The 24,028-nt window shown below is 68.5% G+C and overlaps 11 protein-coding genes across 11 annotated transcripts; 5 read left to right on the top strand and 6 right to left on the bottom strand.

Annotated features, from left to right (window-relative positions):
* Positions 1-138: 138 nt before the first annotated feature.
* On the top strand, positions 139-3,600 carry V1510DRAFT_395345 (P-loop containing nucleoside triphosphate hydrolase protein; the record flags this gene model as incomplete). Its single annotated transcript, XM_066931863.1, has 3 exons — positions 139-426; positions 457-2,711; positions 2,808-3,600. Exons 2-3 carry the CDS (start codon positions 523-525, stop codon positions 3,598-3,600), a joined length of 2,982 nt encoding a protein of 993 aa, XP_066788687.1. The 5' UTR covers positions 139-426; positions 457-522.
* A 2,259-nt stretch (positions 3,601-5,859) lies between these two features.
* Positions 5,860-7,504, top strand: V1510DRAFT_403503 (uncharacterized protein; the record flags this gene model as incomplete). The annotated part of the gene is made up of 2 exons (XM_066932174.1): positions 5,860-6,412; positions 6,447-7,504. 2 exons carry the CDS (start codon positions 5,860-5,862, stop codon positions 7,502-7,504), a joined length of 1,611 nt encoding a protein of 536 aa, XP_066788686.1.
* A 1,984-nt stretch (positions 7,505-9,488) lies between these two features.
* Positions 9,489-10,097, bottom strand: V1510DRAFT_417969 (acyl-CoA-binding protein). The gene is made up of 5 exons (XM_066934056.1): positions 10,003-10,097; positions 9,878-9,904; positions 9,790-9,843; positions 9,619-9,755; positions 9,489-9,587 (listed from the first exon to the last, which is right to left on the bottom strand). Exons 2-5 carry the CDS (start codon positions 9,902-9,904, stop codon positions 9,542-9,544), a joined length of 264 nt encoding a protein of 87 aa, XP_066788685.1. The 5' UTR covers positions 10,003-10,097; the 3' UTR covers positions 9,489-9,541.
* A 1,031-nt stretch (positions 10,098-11,128) lies between these two features.
* On the top strand, positions 11,129-12,014 carry V1510DRAFT_417965 (ETC complex I subunit conserved region-domain-containing protein). The gene is made up of 2 exons (XM_066934055.1): positions 11,129-11,321; positions 11,380-12,014. Exons 1-2 carry the CDS (start codon positions 11,270-11,272, stop codon positions 11,715-11,717), a joined length of 390 nt encoding a protein of 129 aa, XP_066788684.1. The 5' UTR covers positions 11,129-11,269; the 3' UTR covers positions 11,718-12,014.
* On the bottom strand, positions 11,899-13,631 carry V1510DRAFT_403500 (transducin family protein; the record flags this gene model as incomplete). Its single annotated transcript, XM_066932173.1, has 3 exons — positions 11,899-13,223; positions 13,261-13,343; positions 13,375-13,631. The coding sequence occupies 3 exons, from the start codon at positions 13,629-13,631 to the stop codon at positions 11,899-11,901; spliced, it is 1,665 nt and encodes a 554-aa protein (XP_066788683.1).
* A 222-nt stretch (positions 13,632-13,853) lies between these two features.
* On the bottom strand, positions 13,854-17,556 carry V1510DRAFT_430605 (DUF726-domain-containing protein). The gene is made up of 2 exons (XM_066935379.1): positions 14,720-17,556; positions 13,854-14,605 (listed from the first exon to the last, which is right to left on the bottom strand). Exons 1-2 carry the CDS (start codon positions 17,328-17,330, stop codon positions 14,160-14,162), a joined length of 3,057 nt encoding a protein of 1,018 aa, XP_066788682.1. The 5' UTR covers positions 17,331-17,556; the 3' UTR covers positions 13,854-14,159.
* A 120-nt stretch (positions 17,557-17,676) lies between these two features.
* V1510DRAFT_417955 (S-adenosyl-L-methionine-dependent methyltransferase) lies at positions 17,677-19,345 on the bottom strand. Its single transcript, XM_066934054.1, has one exon. It carries the CDS (start codon positions 19,192-19,194, stop codon positions 17,839-17,841), a length of 1,356 nt encoding a protein of 451 aa, XP_066788681.1. The 5' UTR covers positions 19,195-19,345; the 3' UTR covers positions 17,677-17,838.
* Positions 19,346-20,457: 1,112 nt separating this feature from the next.
* On the top strand, positions 20,458-21,470 carry V1510DRAFT_445427 (mitochondrial 37S ribosomal protein uS5m; the record flags this gene model as incomplete). Its single annotated transcript, XM_066935704.1, has 2 exons — positions 20,458-20,510; positions 20,640-21,470. The coding sequence occupies 2 exons, from the start codon at positions 20,458-20,460 to the stop codon at positions 21,445-21,447; spliced, it is 861 nt and encodes a 286-aa protein (XP_066788680.1). The 3' UTR covers positions 21,448-21,470.
* A 54-nt stretch (positions 21,471-21,524) lies between these two features.
* V1510DRAFT_349770 (DASH complex subunit Dad3) lies at positions 21,525-21,793 on the bottom strand (the record flags this gene model as incomplete). Its single annotated transcript, XM_066930851.1, has 2 exons — positions 21,525-21,683; positions 21,716-21,793. Coding segments are annotated over 2 exons (237 nt in total), but the record flags the coding sequence as incomplete, so codon positions are not given.
* On the top strand, positions 21,778-23,044 carry V1510DRAFT_417950 (DASH complex subunit Dad1-domain-containing protein). The gene is made up of 3 exons (XM_066934053.1): positions 21,778-21,938; positions 21,970-22,032; positions 22,465-23,044. The coding sequence occupies exons 1-3, from the start codon at positions 21,822-21,824 to the stop codon at positions 22,546-22,548; spliced, it is 264 nt and encodes an 87-aa protein (XP_066788678.1). The 5' UTR covers positions 21,778-21,821; the 3' UTR covers positions 22,549-23,044.
* On the bottom strand, positions 22,529-23,588 carry V1510DRAFT_417947 (signal transducer). The gene has a single exon (XM_066934052.1). The coding sequence runs from the start codon at positions 23,296-23,298 to the stop codon at positions 22,555-22,557; it is 744 nt and encodes a 247-aa protein (XP_066788677.1). The 5' UTR covers positions 23,299-23,588; the 3' UTR covers positions 22,529-22,554.
* Positions 23,589-24,028: the final 440 nt, after the last annotated feature.

Below are 24,028 nucleotides of genomic sequence, written 5' to 3'. Positions count from 1 at the left end.
ACGTGCCCATCCGCCATGGTCGTGCCGGCGTCCGTCGGCACTGGTGCGGCCGCAGACGCTGGCCAGAAGTTGGATCAGGCCACTTTCGCAGACTCGACTTTGGCCACCACCGCCATCAGCACGCCGCCGGCGGGCCCGGCTGCGGCCGCGGGCGGCGTGGCCACCAAGGCCGAGCTGGCGGCCGACGCCTCGACGCCGTTGCCGGCGTCTGGCGGCGACAGAACCGGTCCGGGGACTGAGCCGGCGCCCACTGAGCCGGCGCCCACTGCGCCCGGCACGACTTTGCCGGCAAGCCCGACGACGCCAGCCACCAGCAGCCCCAGTGCCGACCCAGCAGCCGCCGGCAGTCCCCGGCGACGGGCAGCGGCCGGCGCAAAGCGTCCGGACACGGAACCGCAGGCCAACCGGGCGCCCAAACGCCAGCGGGTATGTCTCTCGTGGGCACTCTAACGACAGCAACCAAGCGCCGAAAACGTGCTCCGCGAGCAGCAGCGGCTGCAGGTGCTGCTGGACCTGTCGCGCATGGTCGCCGTCGGCGTGATCGACGTGGCCGGCCCGGCGGCGGCCGCGCTCACATCTGCCGACACCGCCGGCACTCCCGACGCGCCCGACGGCTGGCGCTGGCTGCCGGCAGCCAGCGCGGACGGCGTGCTCGGCGACGTCGTCGCCCAGGTGCGCGCCCGGCGGCTGCGGGCCACGTTCAGGCCCGGGGCCGTCGCCCGTGTGCGGATCTACGCCGTGCCCGCGGACGTCGACGGCCGCCGGTTCCTCATCCCCCAGCCCAAGGTGCCTGTCCGGCGCGTGCTGGCCGTGCTGGCCGCGGCCGACAGCTCGCCCGCGGCCTGGGCCGGGGCCGGCGGCGGCAGTGCGCGGTTTGTGGTGCGCGAAAAGGCCGACACGGCGCCCACCCTGCAGGACCTCTTCAACGCGGTCTCGTCGGCCCCCGCCGACGTCGCCGCCGCGTCCGGGCACGCCACGGCCGACGACGACACCGAGGGCCTCGTCGGGCGCGCCCTGGACGGCGACATCGACGGGCTGGCGTCCGTGCTGTACGGGTACCAGCGCGAGTCGCTGGCGACGATGCTCCGCAAAGAGCTGCTCACCGAACGGTCGCTGGACCCGCGGCTCGTGCCCGCCGTGCCGCCCGTCGGCGGCCGCGCGTACGTCGACTTCGAGACCGGCGACGTGTACCGGCAGCCGACGTACTTCGACGGCGTCCACGGCGGCATCTTGGCCGAGGAGATGGGCTTCGGCAAGACGTGCATCTGTCTGGCGCTGATCTGCGCCACCAAGTACCAGACCGCGCGCGTGCCGGCGCAGGCCGCACTCGTGACGACCCGGCGGGCCGTGCCGACGCTGGCCGAGGCGTGCCTGGCGACGGTGGTCCGGCAGGGGCTGCCGTGGCGGCGGTTCCGCGGCGACCTGCCGGGCCGGATCGCGGACCAGCTGGCCGCGCTGCGGCCCACGTATGTCGCCGAGACCGCCAACGTCAACCGGCACACGGGCGCGGCGTCGCGCCGGGCCCCCGAGCGCGTGTCGGCGCGCGAAATCGTGCTGTCGGCGGCGACGCTGGTCGTGGTGCCGGACTCGCTCTACGCGCAATGGACGGCCGAGATCGCCAAGCACGTCGAGCCGGGGTTCCTCGCCGTGGCCTACGTCGGGCGCGGCCCCGCCGACTGGCGCGCGGCGGCCGCCGCCGACGTCGTGCTCGTCGGCCAGGGCAGGTTCGGCCTCGAGACGGCCGCGTCGGCGCTGTTCGACGTCCACTGGAAGCGCGTCGTGATCGACGAGGGCCACTCGATGGCGGCCGCCAGCACCACGGCCGTGATGCTGGCCGGCGCGCTGCGCGTCGACCGCCGCTGGGCGGTCACCGGCACGCCCGTGCCGGGCCTGGTCGGGGCCACGGTCGGGCTCGGAGAACGCCGAGGGGGCCGGCCGTCGCGGACCGCGCTCGCCGCAGACCTCGCCCGGCTCGGCCACCTGGTCGCGGACTTTCTGCGGGCCGAGCCGTGGACCAGCGCGCCCGGCTGGTGGCAGAAGTACTGCTCGGGGCCGTTTGTGGACGGCGGCGCGGCCGGCAACGTCGGCCGCGTGCTGCAGCAGCTCATGGTCCGCCATCGCGCGGCCGACCTGCGCCACGAGGTCGCAATGCCGCCGCTGCACCACCGGGTGGTCCGGCTGGCGCCGTCGATCCACAACGCGATCGCGGTCAACCTGTTTACGGCCGTGGTCGCGGTCAACGCGGTCTCGTCCGAGCGCGTCGACCAGGACTACCTCTTCCACCGGGCCAACCGGCTGTCGCTGCGGCGGCTGGTGAGCAACCTGCAGGTCAGCACCTTCTACTGGACCGGATTCTCCGAGGACGACGTCGGCCACCTGGTGAAGGTGGCCGAGGAGTCGCTGGCGCGGGGCGGGTACGGGCCCGAGGACGTGCGGCTGCTGGAGCAGTCGCTGGCCGCCGCGCGCGGCGCGCTGGCCAACGCGGGCTGGCTGCGCATGGCGCGCTTCCACGAGATGGAGTACCTCGTGGGCGGGCTGCCGGCGGCGGCGCGGGCGGCGTACAGGCTGGGCGAGGACCGGGAGCCGGCCGTGCTGGTCGGCCCCCAGCTGATCCACGCCCAGCGGCGGGTGGCCGAGCTGGCCGGGCCCGACGTCGGCGACGACGTGCTGGACGCGGCGCTGGCGCGGGACGGCCGGCGGTTTTCGCGGCGGTTTGTGCGGCGCACGGTCGCGTTCGCGGACGAGGACGAGGCAAATGCCGGCGGCCCGGCGGCCGGCAGCGGCGCCAGCGCCGCCAGCGGCGCCAGCAGCGCCGGCGGCACCGCCCCCGCCCCCCCGGCCGCCGACCTGCTGCCCATTCCGTCCAACAGGGCCGGGCGTGGTGGCGAAAAACGCGAGCGGCGCGGGGACCGTCGGACCGACCGCGGCCGCCACGCCCTCGCCAAGCAGGCCGAGCCCCTCCCCGACAGCACGGAGGCCGCGCTGGCGGGCGGGTCCGCGTACCGGGCGGCCGCTACGCTCGGCACGTGCTCGTCCAAGCTGTCGTACCTGGTCTCGCGGCTGCGGGAATTGGCTGGCGCGGAAAAGAGCATCGTCTTTTACGAGTACGACGACGTCGCGTACTTCATCGGCGAGGCGCTCGAAATCGCGCACGTCCGGCACTGCTTCTACACGACGTCGCTCGGGCCGGGCGCGCGGGCCGACAATCTGGCCGCGTTTGGCAGCACGGACCAGTATTCGGTGATGCTGATGGACCTGCAGCTGGCGGCCCACGGGCTCAACGTCTCGGCCGCGTCGCGCGTGTTTTTTGTGAACCCGGTGTGGCAGCCGAACATCGAGGCGCAGGCCATGCGGCGCGCGCACCGGATCGGGCAGACGCGGCCGGTGTACGTCGAGACGCTCGTGCTCGAGGGCACGATCGAGGAGGACCTCGTCCGGCGGCGCGAGGCCATGACGGCCGAGGACTTTGCGGCCGCGCGCACGCTCACGGACGACAGCGGCGCCGCGTCGGCCATCTCGGCCGCGCGGTTCACGGCCGTGGCCTCGACCGAGTCGGCCGGGCTGCTGACCAGGCCTGCGGCCGTGTTCACGGCCGGCTAGCGCGGCCGGCGGCGGCCGCTCGCGCGACCGGGCATTGTGCCAGCTGGCGGCGCGGACAGCGCGGGTTCGGGCCTAGCTCCGGGAGCGCGCAGAGCGGCCCTGGCGGCGGCTTAAAATAGATAGCAAGCGAATGACTCGACGGGAGGCCGCGGCGCTAGGGCGATAGCTGGGTAGCGCGGCGCGATAGAGCGATAAAGATAAGGTTACGTCTGACAGCCTCTGGGGGCTGGCGGCGCAGGCGATAGCGATAGACGGGTGCTTATCGACTGCAGCCGTGGGCTGACGGCGTGGGTGACGGGCGGCGCGGGTAACAGGTAACGACTATCGATACGAGCGATACCAGCCGCGAACGCGCAGATCGCGCCTGGCTGAGCCGGGCGATGACTGGCGCGAGCGCCTCGCCGCCGGGGCGAGCGCCCGGGCCCGGCCGGCTAGCCCGGCCCTAGTTGGGCCCCGGGCTCAGGAGCCTTTTTGGGCAGCCTCCGGAGGCGCATCCCCGGAGGGCGGGCCGGCGGGCTGGCCAACCACGGGACGGGTAATTGGCGGGCCAGACGGGCGGTCGGGTGGCGGTGCGCGGCACGGTGGCGGCGCGGGTGGCGGTGCGCCCGCGGGTGGCGGTGCGCCCGCGGCCGCCGCGCCGCGGCCGCCGCGGGCGCTCGCCGGGCCGCGCGCGCCCGCACCCGGGCACGGCTGCGCCGCGCGACTCGGGCGACTCGCAGCCAGCGGCCGTTGGCCGTTGCCGGCGGCCTGCTGGAGGCCGTCGGATGTTCCATTGCGCGGCGAGGCGGCAGGGCACGCTAGCCGCATCGACCAAGAACGGAAGGATACTAGAAGATACGGAGAATTTAGCTAGGTCGTACATGGTACCTGCTACCGCAAGACTGCCGAACCGGGGTAGCGCGCGCCAATATTAAAGGCTTTGGGCGCGCTAAGGGCTCGTATCGGCAAACTCTAACCACGGCGGCGGGCGGCGTGCGGCGTGCAGGCCACCGCGCGGTACCAGACCGCGGTGGCCAGCCTGGCGCACGCACGCGCAATAGGAAGTCGGTTGCGCTGTGCGTTTACCCGGCCGCGCGCGCAGCCGCGTGCGCCGCACGCCGGCCAGGGCAGCCTGCCGGCTCAGGCCGCCGGCCGCTGCCGCCGCCCGGCCGCCGCTGCTCCGCCGGCCGTCGCGCGGCCGTCGCGCGGCCGTCGCCGCGGCGGCCGGCGCGTGCCCAGCCACTCAGGGCTCGTGCAATTCGGCGGCAGTCATCGCGGGCGGCAGGCGACGGCGGTCACCAGGGCACTAGTCCCAGACCGGCTAGCGCAGCCGCCAGTGCGACACAAGCACGCCTTCATGCGGAATCGGTACCTCTACAACAGATTGTGACACTCTGTCGCACAATGGCGTCGTACCCTGCGTCCCAAGTACCGGCTCGGGGTTTTGATACCCGCATACGTGCCGCAGCCGACGCACACGCGCTACACAGCACATGCGCGTGCGCTAGCACTGCATGGTCCAGGCCCCCCGCGGCTAGCGCAGGCCCGATCTTGCCCGTCCCAGGGCTCTGGGTGCGTACCCGGGGCAATCGCGCGCACAGCCGGTCCCCATCCGGCTAGCGCCGGACGCAGCCGGCGGCTGGCGTCGTCCGCTGTTCTCGCGCCCTCCGCGCCCTCGCCCGCCGCCGCCAGCGTGCCGTTTATCTGAGCGGGAGTGCCGCGCGCCCGCGACAAGGCCCTGGCCGCGGACCTCCCGGCCGCTAGCCCGTTCGCCCCTAGTCCCCAGCGGCCGCGCCGATATTAGCAATTGTCACGACAGTTGGCCCCCGGCGCACGTCGGCCAGCGCGCGCCGGCGTTGGCGCCGCCGCCGCGCCGCCCGCGCCGCCGTCGCGGGGTGGCTGCCGCAGCCACGGCCAAGCCGGGCGTCGGCGCCGTCGGCGTTGGCTGGGCGCGGGTGCTCCGCGGGCGTATCGGCCGATATGCCGTCTGACTAAGGGCAGCGCAGCGAGACAGCCTATCCGTCGGACACTAGCCAGACTCGACGGCTGTATCTCCAGGCTTTCTTTTCTACTTTCGCTCCGGCTACAGAGATAGACTTTCCGCCCGAGGAACACTACGCCCTGCTAGCCCGACCGCGTGTGTAAGCACTATTGTCCTGGCCGCCGGCCAGGTATTAAAAGTGAACCGTCCGCCCGGCAGATCGCAGCCCAGCTCCAGCCCTCGCCCTCGTGTAGCAGGTACATGCCACCGTCCCTGCACTCTTGCCTCCTCTGCTAGCAATGGCCTCCCGCGCCTTTGTGTCCTCGCCCGCGTTCGGCTCGGCCGACTTCGCCGGCTCGCCTGTGTTCTCGAACGCGCAATTCGCCGACGACGCTGCGCCCCAGACGACGTCGTCCGCCGTGGCCGACCTGTTCAAGCCCGCGGCCCAGCCGGCGGGCACGATCATGCTCGAGAACGCGCTGCTGCAGAAGTTCCTGCCGAGCACGCTGCTGTCGGCCGCGTCGCCGTCGGCCTCGTCGCCGCTGTCGGCCTTTGACGACGATCATGCGCCCGTGCCGGCGCTGTCGACGTCCGTCTCGTCGATCCCGTCCACCATCGCGGCCTCGATCAAGTCCGTGTCGTCGTCGGCCTCGCTGTCGTCCTTCGCCTCGGCCTCGTCGGCCTCCTCCGTCGGCTCCGCCGTCGACGCCAAGCGCCCGGCCCTGCTCTCGCTGCAGTCCGCGCCGGCCGTCGTCCAGGCCACCGGCAAGAACGCGGCCGGCAAGTACCCCTGCAAGGAGTGCTCGCGGTCATACCTGCATGCCAAGCACCTCAAGCGCCACATGCTCAGACGTAAGTGTCTGATCCGCGCCCACGCTGACCCCAGACACCGGCGACCGCCCCTACAAGTGCGTCCTCTGCGGCGACTCGTTCTGCCGGAGCGACATCCTCAAGCGCCACTTTGAGAAGTGCCAGATCCGCCGCGGCGCCCAGGTCGACGCCTCGATGCTGACCCAGAAGCGCACCCAGGGCAAGGCCTGCGACCAGTGCGTGCGCTTCAAGGTCAAGTGCAACCTCGGCAACCCCTGCAACAAGTGCGAGGTGCGCGACATCTCGTGCACGTACTCGCGGCAGGCGAACGGCGCCAAGGGCGCGGCCGCCCAGGCGGCCGCGGCCAAGGCCAAGCGCGCGTCGATCGGCAACGCGGCCGCGCTGGCGGCGTCGGCCGCCGCCGCCAACAAGAAGCTGGCGGCGATCAAGTTCGAGTCGGCCGCGCCGTCGCTGGCGCCGTCGCCGAACCCGGCCGCCGTCGCCCTCGGCGACGACCGCGACGGCGCCACGCCCGCCTCGGACCCCGAGAGCTACCCGACGCCGGTCTCGGTCGACACCCAGTTCTTCGACCAGTTCTCGTCGTCCAAGTTCGGGCTCACGGTCGGCTCGGCGCCGTCGCAGCTGCAGCTGCCCACCGAGGCGCCCTCGTTCTTCAACGAGGACTTCGACCTGGACTCGATGTCGCCGCCGCCGTTCATGTACAACGCGCTCAACTCGCCCGAGTTCCTCTCGCCGACGTCGACGGCCACCGACATCACGCAGCCCGGCAGCTACATGTCCGAGCAGTACTTCTCGCCCGTCAAGCCCGGCTCGCCGTCGTCGTTCATCGACCGGCTCTCGGTCTACTCGCCGATCGACATGGTCAACGCGTCGTGCGCGCTCGAGTTCCAGTTCCCGGGCTACCACTCGTACATCCCGCCGAACGACATGTCCGCGCGGCTACAGGGCCAGCCGCCGTCGCAGACCATGCAGACCATCGACGAGCAGGTCCAGCTGTTCGACGAGGCCATCGCGGCCACCGAGTCGGCCAAGCGCTCGGCCGACGACGAGATGGGCGCGCTCGACAGCGCGTACTTCTTCCCCTACGCGCTCGGCTTCGACATGATGATGTAGGCCACACACACACAGCATGCGGCCGCGACCGACGGCACACTGGCGCACCGCGCCCACAGACACTACGGTACTGGTCATGAATCACGGAATCATCATTGGTTGGGAACTTTTTACTTAATATCTTACGACTGGGCCTTGGTTTAATACGGTTTTAATTGCGGGGGCTGCGCCTGACGGCGCGGCCGCCTGCCTCGGTCACTGGGTAATCTAATATTGGCGGCCTCGGCCGCCGGCCTCTGGGCCAGACATTCATGCTGGATGTACATTACGAGACTGCTGCTCTTACGACGTGACGATCTGGGTCGCTGGCCGCGCCGGCGCCCTGAAAAGAATGGATAGATAATATAGACCGAGTCTGAGACTATGAGTGCTGCGCGAGCGGCTTGTAGAGGCGGCGCGCGTGCGCGTGTGGCTGCGCGCGCGCCTGGCTGTGGCCGAGCGCGGAGCGAGCGCGGTCGCCGAGCGCGGCCGGCCTGTTCGCCGGGTCTTCCGTGCTATCGGCGCCGGCCTGTGCTGCCCCGGACGCGGCTGCGTGTGTCGCCATGTGCCCGGTGCGCGCGCGTGCGGCTACCGGGGCTGTCCAGCCCGACGGCCTGTGCCCGGCCGCACTCTCGGGCGAACCGGGCGCATGTAGGGCGAGGATTTGTCATGTACAATCTGCACGCGTCAATTGGGCGTTAGCTCCAGCGATCGACGCGACTCTTGCACATCTATGGGCTGAATCACCGGCCACGAAACGGCTGCTCGTACTCGTATCTTATCTGCACCGGCGACGGCAAACTGCATTCTGATATGAAGCCAGCGCGGCCCGACCTCGAGCCACCGCCATCTTGACTTTGGGTTAGGGCGCGCCACGGTTATCAAATATGTCATCTCTTATCTATACTAATTCTAGCGCGTCGCGCTAGCCGGGCCTGGTCGCCGCCGGTGCCGTACCTTAGTCGAGCCAGCGTCTTGGACCGCGGGTACCGTTATCCATTCTGAGCAGTTCGTACCCTGTCTCATGCGTCACCGGCTAGAAACCATTGTTTGCACCCCGGTCCGGGCTATAGCGCACAATAGCCGAAGGGCCTACTATTATTACCCGGCCACTAGCGCGCGTTGTGGCGTCGACGTGCAGCGTCGGAATACCCGATGCGCCGCACGGCATGCGGCCTCCGGCAGCGACGGCGGCACGCCGCACGAGCCGCAGCTGCCGCGGCGCGCCTCCCGCCGCCGGCCACGACCCCGCCGACGCGCGGCCAGCCGGGCTGCCCTTGGGCCGGCCACCTGGCCAGCCGTACGGCCGGCCGCCGGGCGCCCGGCCGCGACTGGCGGCCGACCGTCGTCCGCCAGCCCGGCCGTCAGCCAATTAATAATCCTACGATTGCTCCATATGTGCATTACTGTCGCCAGACCACGTCTTAGCGGCCGCGTTGCCGGCGCAGGAGATATGCGCGCCCAAGCGTGCCGTCGGTCCGCTGCACGTACCGCCGGGCCGCTGGCGTACCGGTACCGCACGCCGCCGGCCTGGCGGCCGCTCTTGCGGCACCGGCACGCGTACCGGTACCGCGCTACGCCAGTGGTACCCGGCCCGCTGCCGCGTTCGCGGCTACGCCAGCGACGGCACCAGCGGCAGCAAGCTGCAGGCCACGGCGTCGCCGGCGCCAGGACAGTCCTAGCGCCGCCCATGGCTCCCGCGGCCGTGGCGGGCCGCCGTTCGCTAGGTCTCTCGCCTAAAAACGCAGCATACGTGATCCAGGCCGTCGCAGGTAGGTCAGACCCTGGCTGTTGGCCGAGCTGTGGCCGCGCCAGAGCACCTGGCCGTGCATAGCCGTAGCCGGCTGACACGGGGTTGACACCGCCGATAATGCGCGGCGCTGCAGCGCGAATAATTCGCCGCCAGCCGCGACCACGCGGCTATCCGCCTACAGGGCCCGCGTGTCTCACACGGCCGCCGTCGCCGCCGGCGGCCGCACGCCGCCGTTGGCAGAGGACAATGCACTCAAGGTAGATCGCGAGATATATTGCTAGACGGAACGTCCGACGGAAGCCATTCTAGTTCGAGTACTTGGCCACGAGCGACTCGGCCAGCTCAATGTACCTGAGGTCAGCGCGCCCCACGCGCGACTTACTCCTTCTCCGCGTCCTCCTGCGACTTGCCCTTGAGCTTGTCCCACGCGTTCCACTTGTACTTGCCCTTCAGGTCAAACACCGAGGGCTTGGGCGTCGTGTTGTCGCCGACCGTGGCCTGCTTGAACAGGCCGTACAGCTGCCGTTAGCCGCATCCTGGCTTGCCCACCTACCGACAGCAGCTCGTCGTCCGTCGGCTTGACCGTCAGGCTCTGCACGGACTCGGCCTGTTTGTCAGCGCTGCAGCTGCCGGCACCTTACAGCTTGGTTGAAGGCGTCGGAAGGCATCTAGCGGAACAACCGGTTAGCACCGTACTTGCTGTTGACCAGCACCATGTGGCACGCCACTACGACCACTGCCACGACGCCGATCGCAACCACCATACTTCGTTGATTCTATGTCCTGATCTCGAGGAGGGTGGATGGAAGAGAAAGGAAGCGTAGCCTGCCGGCCCTCCTAATTAAGCGCGACCGCGTTTTTTGGGGTTCCTGGCCGCTGAGCGGGTTTACCCAGCAAATCTCGCGCCGCGCCGCGTGACGGTTATGCAGCTGGCCGCGCACATCTCAGCACGCGGGGCCGCCCACTGCCCACCGGCGTCGGCCTGTGCGGCGCGAGTCCGTTGTGCTGGATCGCGTTGCCCGGGCGGACGGCTTGAGGCCGCAGGATCCCCGTGCCGATCCGTGCCTCTGTGCGGCATACTGCCCGCCGCCAGCCTGACGGGATTGCCGACGCGGCCCCAGCCGCCGCGCCGGCGTAGGCATCGATCGGCGGTGTGGCCGGGGGCTGGACAGGGAGCGCTCGCGTTAGTGGCGGGGCTGGTGCAGTTAGTCGTGGCGCCCGTGGCGCTGCGCTGACTCGCGCCGCACGCCATGCGGCGTACTCTCTACGCTGTCTCGCCGCCGCGTCTCCAGACCGACGCCGCTGGGCCGCCACGTCGCACCAGCCGCGCCTGCGCGTAGCAGCCGCGCCCGCGGTCTACCCCGCAGTCTCGCAGTCTGGTAGCGCCGGCGTGGCTGTGTACCATACGCTTGCATGGGCGAGCCTGTCTGACCAGGGCGGCACGCGCACGTGTACGCCCCGGACTGCGGCGTATTATTTGCCATCTCCATTTGCGTACACGCAGCACGGATGTGTCTGCGCGGTAAAATTACGTTGCTCATCTGCTGACAAACTACTCGCTTGGTCTGCACACTGATAAGCCGTGCTTGCGTCTCCCCTGGTGGCAGATCACCCGCAGCGCGCCGGCGTCGGGAACGCCGCCGGCGATCGGTGCTGTTCGGTGATACAGTCAATTGCGTCTAAGCTCGCGAGCTCGCCAGACACGCGGCCGGGTGCCGATGACGCCATCGCTGCTGGCGACTCGGCCGGCGGGTCGCGGCGGGTCGCGCGACGCGGGCCGGTAGCACCCGCCGCGCGTGCGCACGTGACCAGCCGCACTCCCTGCGGCGCGCGCCGTGCCCCGGCGCGCGCCGGTTATGCGCATAACTGCACCAGCGCCCGGTGGCCGCTCCGCAAATTCTGGCCAACCACAGCGCCCCTTTTTTCCGTTAGGAACCACGACGACGAATCTGCAGAATTTTCCCGTCCACCAGTCAAGGCCCAGCTTTCATCTCCCGAACTCGCCGTAATCGAGCGCCGACGACGACAACAACATGCGATCCACTCTGTCTCTGCTGACCAAGGCGTACCGTGTGAGCTCCGGAGGTAAGCCGCGCGATCGGGCGTCCCCGCGCCCACCAATTGAGCATGGCTGACGAACCAGCCCCGACCGGTCTCACCGGCATCTTCACGCACCCGGCGCCGCTGCCCGCGCTCATGAGTGTCTACAGCCAGACGCTGGTCGAGCTCGGCAAGTTCCCCGCCGACAGCGTCTACCGCCAGTCGGTCGAGAACCTGACCCGGCACCGCATGGCCATCGTCGAGAAGGGCGGCGTCAACGAGGTCATCGAGAAGCAGATTGGCGCTGGCCTTATCGAGGAGATCCTGATCCAGGCTGGCGAGGAGCTGTCGCTCACCCGCAAGATGCTGGAGTGGAAGCCGTGGGAGCCGCTTGAGGAGCAGCCGCCGGAGACGGTCTGGCAGTACTTTGACCGCAAGTAAGCGGCCCAGCATCAGAAACCAGCATGCGAGGCCCGGGCCCCGTCCGGTGCGTCGAATAGTTCGTTGTAATATACTATACACAATCAGAGGAGCGCTTGCCCCGAGCTCAACGGCCGCGCGCGGCGCGCGGACATGCATTTACAAGCGGCGAACGCCGCACAAGAGAACTTTTGGGCGGACACTAGTCGTCCATGTCTTCGTCGTCGTCGGCGTCTTCGAACTCGTCCTCGGAGTCGTCGCGGGCGACGCCGACGACCTTGTCGGTCGTCGACGCCGAGATCACGTCCTTGAGGCCGGCGAGGTCAGCCTCGAGCGCGCGACGCACATTGGCGTTGGTCTTGGTGTCCCAGACCTGGACGACGCTCTTGGAGCCACCGACGGCGAGCGTCAGGCCCGTGTCGCGGTCGGGCGCCCATGCGACCGAGTAGACTTTGCCGACGTCGAGGTTGCGGCTGGCCACGAGCGACGGCCGGCCCTTGGTGACCTTCCACAGCTTGACCTCGCGGTCCGGCGAGCCGGTGGCGAGGAAGCCGGGCACGGTCGGGTTGATGTCGAACGACGAGACCTCGTCGTCGTGCGCCTGCAGCGTCCACACAGGCTTCGAGTCGGCCAGCGAGGCCGGCGCGGTGCGCGCGTCAAAGTAGTGCACCCGGCCGGACTCGGTCGCGACGTAGAAGAAGTTGGGGTCGTGTACGTCCCACCGGACGCCGTTGATGTCGGCCTCGACGCCCCAGCGGCGGACGGCCGTGTCGGGTGCGCGCATGTCCGAGGCGACGATCGTGCGGTCGTACGCGCCCGACAGAAGAACCGGGCCCTCGGTCGGATGCCAGTTCAGCGCCGACACCTTGTCGGTGTGGAACGTGTAGCTGCGCGCACACGACAGCGTCGACAAATCCCAGAGCTTGATGGTCTTGTCGGCCGAGCCCGACGCCAGCAGGTTCTTGTGCAGACGGTTGCCGGCCAGCGCAAGCACGGGGCCGACGTGGTATTTGTCGTTGGCCACCGGCTCCGCCGGCTTCTTGCTCTTCTTCTTCTTCTTCTTCTTCTTGTCGGTCTCGACCGGCTCAGCCTCGAGCGCGCTCTCGCCACGCGTGTTGCCGAGAATAGCGTCGGGGTACATGCCGTCCACGACGTCGAGGTTCCAGATCTCGATATCCGGGTCGAACGTACCAATGGCCGCGAAGTTGCCGGTGTCGCCTTCTTTGGCGCGCGTCGGGCCGACGCGATAGTTGAGCCACTCGACGCAGAGCGGGAACGCGGGCAGCATCAGGTCGTGGTGGACGTAGAGGTTCGACTCGGCCTCCTCGTAGACGTAGACCTCCATGGTCGACATGTTCTCCTCGGTCTTGGTCACGAGCAGAATGCTGTCCGAGTGCAGAATCTGGAGCTCCTCACGCTCTTCTTCCTCGAGATCGTCACGCTCGCCCTCGGGCAGGACAATGTACGGGTCCTCGTCGTTGGACTTGTAGTACGCCAGCGAGTTGATGTTGGAGAACACGCCGGCCTCTGGGCTGTCAGCGCACGCACCAGGCCACACACTTACGTTCGCCCGTCGGCTCGTCGTAGCTGTCGAGGTTGTACTCGCGCAGGTCGTCGTCGGCGTCCTCGGTGTTCTTCAGAGCCGAGCTGAGGTCAGCGCTGCCGGCGACAGACTTACAGATCAGGGCCAGCGCGGTTGCCCGCGCCAGTGCCGGCCGTGGCGGCAGCGTCGTCGCCAGCAGACTCGGCGTCTGACTCGGCGCCGGCGTGCTCGTCATCCGAGCCGGCCATGGCTTCCTCGAGGTCCTCATTGGCGTCGTTGAGGTTCAGGCGCGAAAGCTCCGAGATCCGCTCGAGCTCGCTCTCGTCGAGCTCGTACTTGACCGGGAACTCGGCCGCAAACCCATGCGGAACCCACGCTGTTCCAGTGATCATCTTGTGTGTGCGCTCGCGTCTGCTCGTGCGGTGTGCTGGACGTCTGCTGCTGGGCTTGATCTGATCCGAAAAATTTTTGTCCCTGATCCGTCCCAACTTACCCGGCCGGGACGGCACGCACGTGACGGTTGGCCGGGCAACGCGCGGCGCTGACCGTTACCCGGGCGCGCTGCTTGACCCAGCAACTATAAAGCGAAAAATTTGAGCGTCCTTCTCGTCGCGGGCGGACCGCGTCGGCCGGCGCCGGCAAGGCCCGCCCGGAGCACACGGTAAGCACCGGCGCAGCCCAGATCGATCTATCATGATGAAATTACCGATTTTACATGTATATAGGAAGTGCCGGGTGATGCCGCGGACCAGATTCTGGCCGCGGTGCCTGATCAGAAAACGGGAAACCTGAGAAGATCGATCGGGCTCGGGATGAGCTCTACTGACAGCAGACCACGGTCGATAGTAATAAACGATTCAGCCAAAGACTGTAGATGCCATTGTGCACAAAATGCTGGGCGAATTCGCCGTATGTACAGATCACTCGAACGTCATGTGGACGTCCTTGGAGTCGTCCCAGACGTTGTCAAAGTCCGCGTACGTCGGCCGGCGGGCGGCCGGCGGCGACGGTGGCTCGTCGGTCTCGGGAAGGGCAGGAAATTGCGTAGGCGCGGCGAACGGCGACTCGGGCGCGGAGCCAAAGGACGAGTGCGCGAGCGACGACGCAGACGACGGCTCGAGTGACACCGTCGACAGCGAGCGCGCGATTGACTGCGGCGAGTGGTCGACGAGCACGGGCTCGCCAGCCTCGGACGCGAACGACGTGTCGAGCGTCTCGATCGGCGGCGGCGCGATCACCGGCGGCGGCGCCTCGGCGAACCCGGACGCGGTCGGCGACTTTTTGGCCTGCGTGATCTCGCGGCGAATGGCCTCGACGTCGAACAGGATGGCCGGGTCGGTCGGGTCGGCGGGCACAGCCGCAGCGTCTGCGGCGGCACCAGCCGCAGCACCCGCCACAGCGCCAGCCGCCGCACCAGCCGCGACACCAGCCGCCGCACCAGCCCCGCCACCAGCCGCCGCACCAGCCCCGCCCGGCGCACCAGCCACCGTAGACGGCCCGGCCACGTCCGCGTAAAAGCTCGACGTCGTCGACGGCTCGTCCGAATAACCATTGCTCTCCGGCGCGCGGTCCTCGCGGTCGTCCTCGTACATCTCCCACCATTCCTTCTTCTTCGGCTTAGGCTTGATCCACGAAAACACGCCCTTCTTGCGTGGTCGCTTCTCCATCTTGCGCTTGGCCAGCTCGAACTCGGTCAGCAGCTCGCGCTGCCGCCCACGCAGCTGGTCCGGGTCCGGGTCTTCGATCTCGGTGAACTCGTCACTGGTCACCTCCCAGCCGCACTCGCGCAGGAGCTTCGGCATGGCCTCTCTGTAGCTCATGTGTCCCTCGACTATCGACGTGCAGTCAAAGTTCTCGATGCCGTGGATGTGCTCGATCGGAGCCAGGCCCGCAATGCGGCCAAGGCCGCCGGACGTCGCCCGGAAGAGGTAGCCCAGAATCCAGTCCTTGCGCGAGTAGCCGTTGACGAACCGGCCCGACACCATGGTCGACGCCAGCAGCATCTGGTCGCGCTTGACCACGACCGGCGAGCCGAACAGATAGACGTTCTGGACAAGGCCAAAGGCCTTCATGCGGGCGAGCTCGACCAGGCACGAGTACACGACACGGGCGCCGAGCGAGAAGCCGACGAGCGTGACCGGGCGGACGCCCAGATTGCGGTTGATGAGCGTGTCGGCCAGAATCAGGCCGGACGCCCACGCGCGGTCGAGCGAAACCGACCACGGGTTGTCAAGCAGGTACGACAGCTTGGTGAGGACCACCGGCCACTGCAGCGACGCCATCAGGGCCACCAAAATCGTGCTGCCGAGGACCTGCTGGATAGATTGCGTGAGCACCTCTGTCGCCAAGATGTTGATCGTCTGGCCCATCGATCGCAGCATGTCGGGCTCCCAATGGAGAGAGTAAAAGTCGCCCATGACAGGGTCGACGGTGGAAAACGGCAGACGCACGTCGTCCTCCTTACCGGACAGCCAGCCGGAGATCGACACGATCAGGTTGACCCTGTTGTTGTTGTGCAGAGGACGGAACTCGAACGTCTTGACGGCGCCCATGCGCCGGGCCATGCCCTTGCTGCCGATGCGGGCGCCGACAGCAACGCCGGTGGTGGTGACGACGGCGGCGCCGCCGGCGCCGGCGAGGAAGCCGGATGTGCCCGCGATACCAATCGTCGTGAAGCCGGCGGCAAGGCCGGCGCCGATGACTGGCGCCAGCAGGCCAGCAGAGAGGCCGATGACAAGGCCGCCGCCGAGCGTGGCTAGACCCATGTACATGTACTTTTTCTTGAGCGCACGCTTGCGCCGCTGGTCGACGATCTCCTGCTCGTTCCAGGTCTCGTCCCACGAGTCCTCGATGTCGAGCGTGTCGGTCACGCGGCGCTCAAACTTGGCAATGTCAACCCAGCCAACCTGGAGGGCCTTGCCGACGAGCTCGAGCAGCGTCCGCGAGCGGGCGTCGTAGACCGAGTCGGCCAGGAGGACCAGGAACAGGTCGCACAGGACCGTCCAGCGAATGTCGATGTCGAGTGTCTCTTTGTGGGCGAGCTCGCCGGGCTTCATGGTGTCCTGGAAGGGGTTGGACTCGAGCGAGTACTCCGGGAGGGGCTCGTCCGAGCTTGCGCGGGAGGCGGAATCGGCCTCGGCGGCCTTGTCCGAAGCGGCGTGGCCGGCCTCGGCGGCCTTGGTGGCCGGCTGCGCGTCCTGCGCGTCCTGCGCGTCCTGCGAGCCCTCGTCGTGCTCAGCGGCAGCCTTGTCGGCCGTCGGCTCGGCTGTCTCCGGCGCCTCGGACGTCTCCGGCGAGGTCTCGTCCGCCGTCTCGTCCGCCAGCGGGTTCGCCACGCGCGCGTTCTGCATCAGCATCGGCGTCAGATCGCGCGTCTCGACGCCGTGCGTCGACAGCTGCTCGATCATGCGCTGCTCCTCAGGAGAGATGTCCATGTGGCTGTAGAGCCGAATCATGATCTTTTGGCTCCACATGGACATGGCCGCGTGCGCCAGCGCAACCTTCTTGGAGGCGCGGATCGAGCCCTGCTTGAGCGCCAGGTCCGTGGCCATGTCGACCATGCACAGCTTGCACAGCCCGACGTATGCAATGCGCTGGCTCTCGGTCAGCATGTCCTTGGTCGACTGCATCTGGTGCATCGGGTTCCGGGCGGTTTCGTCCGTGGGGTCGTCCTCGTGGAACAGAAAGTTGGTCTCTTCGGTGACGGCCGCGGCGCGCTCGGCGTCCATCTCGTCGACCGTCACGCGCGTGTAGCCTTTGGTGGCGCCGCCGCGGCGCTTGTTCTCCTCTTCTTCGTCCTCAGACTCGATCTGCTCGAGCGCGACCAGGTTGCCGTCGTCGTCGTACATGTCGTGGCTCGCGTAGACGGGCATTTCCTGCCAGCCGTCCGAGTCGTCGGCGTCGCGGGCGGCCTGCGCCGCGCGCTCGGCCTCGGTCAGGTTCTCGGGATCGGACTCAGGCGACGGCGACAGCACGCGCACGGCCTTCTCTGGCTCGGGGACGGCGGCTGTCGGCGCGGCGTGCGCGTCCGGCGCAGTCTCAGGCGCGGCCGCCGCCGCCGGCATCGCCGGCCGCTCGTGCGGCGCGCTCATGGCTCCGGAAGGGCTGGTTCTGTTCGGTGGCTGCGGTCAGGCAGCAATCACGACGGTTCGTCACGGATGCTCAGCGCACCAGCACCCGCACTGCCGCAAGCGTGTCGGGAGGGTCGTCGGCAGATCCCGGGCCTGGCGGATGGCGTGCACTCGATGATCACGGCGACTGCGTCGACATCCAAGCTGGACAACCTGGATGGACGTATCAAGCGAGCGTGGTTGCGCCGGGAAGCACGCTAGCGAGGAACAAGCCACGGCCATGTAGGGAAGGTCTACCGTGTTGGGCGCGGGATGGCAGTGGGCTAAACGGCAAGGAGCAGGCGCACTCCCAACGAGGGCAGGGGTGTCCCAAACAAGGTGGTGTATTACTATATGCATACTAGCGCTGTAACAGCGGGCGGCCGCACCGCCGTGCCCGGCTGCAGCGGCTATGCGCGGCAACGCAGCGCCCACGCAATGCACGCCACAACGCGGCCCGGTCGGCGCGGTCGCCGGTCGGCGCGGCCGGCTAGTCGGCCAGCGTCAGCACGGCCACGCTCTCGACGTGGTGCGTCTGCGGGAAGAAGTCGAAGCCGCGGATGGAGTCAATGGCGTAGCGCGTGCCGACGGGGTGGTTGAGCAGGTAGCCTAGGTCGCGGGCCTGCGTGTGCACATTGCACGAGATATAGACGATCCGGCGCGGCAAGAACGCCAGCAGCTGGTCGAGAAACTTGTGGTCGCAGCCTTTGCGCGGCGGGTCGAGGATGATGGACGTCTCGGCGGGCGGGAACTCGATCTGGGCAAAGATCACGTTGGCGTCGCCGACGATGAACTCGGCGTTGGTGATGTTGTTGGCGCGCGCGTTGGTGACCGCGTGGCGCACGCTGTCGGCGGCGATCTCGACGCCGACGACCTTGTCGACGCCGGGGCTGCAGGTGATCGAGAACAGGCCGGAGCCGCAGTAGGCGTCGACGAGGTACTTGGGCGGCACGGCCTTGCCGCCTGCCGGCAGCGCCAGGTTGTCGCGCACGTAGGACGTGACCAGCGGCAGCACCGAGTTGTTGCACTGGAAGAACGCGCCGGCGGGGTACTGGAATGTGTACTCGCCGACGGTCTCGGTCACGATTGCCTTGGGATCGGTCTCGGCGGTCTTGGGCTCGCCGGGGCCACCTGTCTCGCGCAGAAGCACGGTCGCGCCGCGCTTGTAGGTATGCAGGTTGGTGCGGACGTGCTCGCGGCGCGCGGTAAGCTCTGTGTTGAGCACGGGCGTGCCCAGCGCGCACTCCTCGATGTCGAGCACACGGTTCCGGCCGCGCTCCATGAACCCAATGTTGACGTCGGCGGCCGCCACGGCCGCCTTGTTGCGTGGGGCGTCAAAGTGCGGCGTCAGCTTTGTCCGGTAGCCGTGCTCCAGTGGCGAGCCGACCGTGTCGCCGATCGCCGGCACCCGTCCGGCCGGCACTTTGCAAAAGTGCCGGTACGCGCGCTCGATGACCTCGCGCTTGTGCGCCAGCTGGTCGGCGTACGGCGACATCTGTAGCTGGCAGCCCGAGCACTTTGCAAAGTACTTGCAGCTCACAAGCGTGTCGTCGCGGCCCGCGGCCGGACTCTCGACCGCCACAAAGTCCGCGCCCGCGTAGAACGGCGTCCGCCGGTACACACGCGCGCGCACGCGGTCGCCTGGCAGCGTGAACGGCACCACGATCGCCGTAGGCGCGCCGCCCTCGGGCGTGTAAACGCCGATGCCGTCGCCGTTTGAGCCGAGCATGCGGATCTCGGCCACGACCTCGTGGACGCCCTCGAATGGCTCTGCCCGGGGCTCGATCACAAACTGCGTGCCGTTCGCCGACGACGGGATCGTCACCGGCGCGCCCTCGGCCGCCATCAGGTCGATGATGTCGTGAAGCAGCACACCCTCGGTGGATTCGTGGTCGACGTGTTCGATCCGCCGCTTGAACTTCTTGGCCTTGCGCTGCGGCCGCACGACCGCAGCCGCTTCCGGCGTCGGTGACCGCGGCCGCTTGGTCTCGGCCGCGCGGGCCGGCCGCTCGGCGTCGGCCATCTGATCCGCGGGCCGATCCGTCTGGTTCTCAGTCACTGACATGGCTGCTGTCCACAGTGCTCGCGTGGGGAGCCTGATCTGGGACGGCGCTCTCGCAGGCAGGCACAGCGCACTGTGCGGGGTCCTCAGCAGTCTCTGTCCGGCGCTTCTGAGCCGTATCAGCATTCGCTCTGGTCGTGGATGGTGCCGGGCGCGCAGGGCTGGGGAAAAATTTGCGCCCGGCGCACGTGAGTGTCACGTGACACCCCTGAGCTGTTCGCCGCCGCTGTGGCGCCCGGTGGCGTCGCTGGAGCCGGCCGCCGCTCTGTCTGGCCGCTGGCTGCTGCCTGATGCGGCTTGTCCTGTTGTGGTCGCGCGGGGGGGCCGGTGGCCGGCGCGCGATGTGCCGGCGGTCACCCTATCAGATGCGAGACAATAGAATTACGCGCTGGGAGGTCGGCCACTACGCGCAACCCGCTGTGGCCACTGCTGTACTGTCGACCTTCGGCACTTTGTGGCAGTGACGGTGACGGAAGACGGCTCAGCATGTAGCCGTGTCGATCAACAGCTGTCGCCGGATGATACCATGGAGCACCCCAGGGCGCGCGGTCGATCGTGTTTGAGTCGTGAGTCGCGCGACACCACTAGAGCCATCGCGGCGGCCAGAGGCTTAGAGGCTAGTTTGCAGAGGCTAGGGCTGCAAAATAGAGGCCTGCAGGTGTCAAGGGACAACCACTGGTCGGGCTCTCGCCCAAATGACTCCGGTGGCCGCGCGTCGCACATTGCAGGCTATTCGTAGGAGGTTACACAAGCCAGGCGCGCTCGATGACGCACGCAGGCCTTCCCGGGTTCCTCCGGGACGGCCGGAATCACGCAGGCGAACTCCTGATCTCATCGGACGCGGTCGGCTACAACCAATGGCCGTCCCCTGACGCCTCAGCAGCGCAGCCCGTCGGCGGGCACCCGTCGCCGGCCGATTGACCCGGCGCAACGGAGGGCCGCCGTGCGCGGTGCGGTGGTGCGGCGCGGGGCATCTTTCACGTGATCATCACGTGCTCGTGTGTGCAATTTTTCTCGCCGAATTCTGCTCCGCGCACGACACACACCATGGCTCACGTCGGCAGCACAGCAGCACGGGCCGCGCGGACTGCGGCCGGCCGGTGGGCCGGCAGCGTCCGCGGGCTCGCCCAGAGCGCGTGCGCGCGCAGCGCCCTCTCGGAAGAGCTCAAGGAGAAGAGCGCGCGGCTGCACAAGGACGTCCTCGAGCTCCCGGAGGAGCGATTTCTCAGCCGCGAGGAGCGGCTCGAACGGCTCAGCAAGTACTACTCGCCCAGTCTGCTGGCCGCCATCACAGCGACCGAGCAGGCGGTCACGCCCGAGCTGTGGGCCGGCCGCAAGCCCGGCAAGTTTGGTCTGACGTACGCGGACGACCTGGCCGAGCACGACCCGACATTCGACCACGCCGTGCACGCCTGGGAGGACATGGACCAGCCGCGGCAGCCCCTCGGCCGGTACGTGCCGCCCGGTGCTGGCGGCGCGGCCGCCGTCGCCGGCAGCGACGAGGAACTGGCCGCCCAGACCGGCCTCTCGGCAGCGTACCTTGGCTCGCTCACCGAGAAGGTGCTCGTCCTCAAGCGCGTGGTCAACCAGACCAAGCTCGGCAAGATCCCCAGCCAGTACAGTCTCATGGTCGTCGGCGACGGCAACGGCATGGTCGGCATCGGCGAGGGCAAGGACCGCGAGAACGCCGACGTGGCGATCCGCAAGGCCCGCGCGGCCGCCATCAAGAATCTCCAGCTCGTGCCCCGGCTCGAGAACCGGACCGTGTTCGGCGACTTCACGCACAAGTTCAAGACGATCCAGATGGAGTTCCGCTCGCGACCGGCCGGTTTCGGCCTGCGCGTGAGTCCGATTATCTACGAGCTGTGCGTGTGCGCCGGCATCAAGGACCTGTCGGCCAAGATCCACAGCTCGCGCAACGCCATGAACGTCGCCAAGGGCGCGCTCGAGGCCCTGCGCGCGCAGACCGTGCCGGAGGAGCTGGCCGCGGCCCGCGGCAAGAAGCTGGTCGACGTCCGTGAGACCTACTTTAGATAGTGTAAATACAATCATTCCGTGTACGCCATGCTGGGCTCGACGTCGTCGCCGTCGTCGTCGCCGTCGTCGTCGATCGGATGCCGCTCGTCCTCGTGGGCCTGCTGCTCGAGGAAGATGCTGTAGACGGACGCCTTGAGGAGCGTGGAGACGAGGGCCGTTTTGCGCTCGAGCGTGCGCAGGTTGGTAGTGATCTCGGCCGCGGGCACGGCCGCCAGCCGCGTAATTTCCGTCGCCAGCTGTGGTCAGCGCCACCCAGCGCACCACCTACCTGGGCCAAGTTGTCGGCCAGGGTCCGGTACTCGGCCAGGAGCGCGTGCTCGTTGGGCGTGAGCTGCGGCGCGTCGCTGTCGCCGAAAGAGGCGCCGTACGAGTCCATGGTGGGGAGAAAAAGCGCGCGGGAATTTTCGACGCGCAACACCATGGATGCCCAAGACCCGGACCGGACCTACTTTGTGAGACAGCGCGACGCGCTCGTCAGCGAAATCTCGCTGGTAAGGAGCTGGAAGACCGTGCTGACCGCAGTCGCTCGAGCAGGTTCTGACCAACCTGAACACGCTGAACCGGTCGCTGGAGACGATGATTACGGTAGGTAAACACGCGAAGAACGCGTGATTGCGGACGCCGGCGAGGCTGCCGACGTCGGTCTGGGCGGCCACGGGCGAGCGATCTGGCGAGGGCAACCGCCGGGCACGGCGGGGCGGACGGACGGGCAAGTGCGCGACCATATAGCCGCAGGAAGCATATAGCCGCAATGCAACAGCCGCCGGCGTCCGGCGGCTCCGGTAACGTATAGCCGCCAGCGTCTTGCGGCCCCGGTAACATATTGCCGCCGGTAACCCGCTGGCTGCATATAGCCGCCGGCTCTGTCTCGCCACCGGCAGCATGCCCTCCGCGTCCGCCACCGGCCTACGCCGCCCCTGCAGCACCGGCAGCCGCGTCACGCTCGCCTACAGCGCCACGCTCGTCTGCGTCCGCGCGCCGCCGCGCCCGCGCCGTTCGGCACGCGCTAACCGCCAGGTCGGCAAGGAGTTCGAGAGCGTGTCGTCGCTGTGGAGCAGCTTCTACGACACGCTCAACAAGCCAGAGGAAACAGAAGAGTAATGTATTCTACAGAATCGTGCACGAGCAGCCCGCCGAGCTGTCGGCGGTGCCGCGCGTCGTGGCCAGCTCAATGACCCGGTCAAAAATCTCATACACTCCCTGCATGTTCTGGGCCGAGCACTCGAGGTAGCTCGCGCCAATGCTGTCGGCCACCGCGCGGCCCTTGGTCGTCGAGACCGGGACCTCGCCGTGGTCGCGCAGCTCGTTGATGCTCTTCTCGTCCTGGCGCAGGTCCGTCTTGAGCGCGACCAGCAGCTTCGGGCCCGACACAAAGTGGTCGGCCTCGGGATACCACTTGTCGAGCACGTTCTCGAGCGAGAGCGGCGAGTTGACGGCAAAGCAGATGACGACGACGTCGGTGTCTGCGTACGCCAGCGGCCGCAGCCGGTCAAAGTCCTCCTGGCCTGCGGTGTCCCACATGCACAGCTGGTAGCTCTGGCCTCGCCACTTGACGGGCTTCACGTGGTTCTCGAACACGGTGGGCACGTAGATCTTGGGGAACGACCCGTTCAGGTACGTCATCAGCAGCGACGTCTTGCCGCACATGCCGTCGCCGATGACGACCATCTTGATGGACGCCTCACCCTCGCCGTTTTTCTCGGCCATCTGCTGGGGTCTCTTGACCATCTGGCGGTCAGCAAAGAAGTCGGGTCGGGGCGGTGCGGTGCGGGTCGGGCCACGTCGTAGGTCGGGTCGGGGACCGGGTCGCGTCGCGTCTCTGCGCCACCTCCGCCACGCGCACAGCCACATGCTGCTAATGCACCTCCGTGGCTGTGCCCGCAGGGCCGCATGCGTCTGCCCGCTGCGCCCGCGCTCGCCTGGGAAACGGCGCCCGTGGCTGGCACCCGGCTAGCGCCGGGCGCTGGCCGTCGCCGCCGATCCGCCCGCGGCGGATTGCGGCGGCGATCAAGGGCCCGCCCGTGCACGCGCCGATGCGCCGCCGCGACTGGGCAGCGCCGTCCCAGCGCCAGCTCGGCCGTGCCCGGAACCGTGCCCTTCCACAGCGCCCTCCCACGGCGCCCGCCCATCACAGCGCTCGGTGCAGGCCACAGCCCGGGCGTGCCCGCTCGCCACCGACCCGGGCGGGGGCTAAGGGCCCGTCCCTGGCACGCGTGCCCGTGACGTCGCCAGCCCGACCCAGTCAATCGATCGCCCGCGACCAGCTGGCTCGAGGGCGTCTCGGCCGACTGGCCGCGGCCGTCCGCAGCCATCCGTGGCCAGCACTGCCCGCGCCCGTCGCCCTGGCCCTGTCACCGGCCCCTGCTTCTGCGCGCCCCTAACTTACGATTTCGGAAGCTTATGAAAAACCTTGCCGTGTGTCGCCTGTCGTGGCCGTGTGTCGGCTGGTCGTCGGCTGGCTCGCCCGGTCTCGTGACTGTTGATCTGGATGCTCCTGTGCCAGATCAGTCGGCGGCCTTCGTATTTATAAAGCAGTATGTTATCGGCGTACTTGTTACCGTGCGTCCGACCATAGCCTGCT

Source organism: Dipodascopsis tothii (assembly GCF_038497935.1).
Source record: "Dipodascopsis tothii strain CBS 759.85 unplaced genomic scaffold V1510scaffold_17, whole genome shotgun sequence".
NCBI lineage: Eukaryota > Fungi > Ascomycota > Lipomycetes > Lipomycetales > Lipomycetaceae > Neoaidaea > Neoaidaea tothii.
The sequence above is the reverse complement of the archived record's forward strand: the minus strand, read 5'-3'. Positions and strand labels throughout refer to the sequence as shown.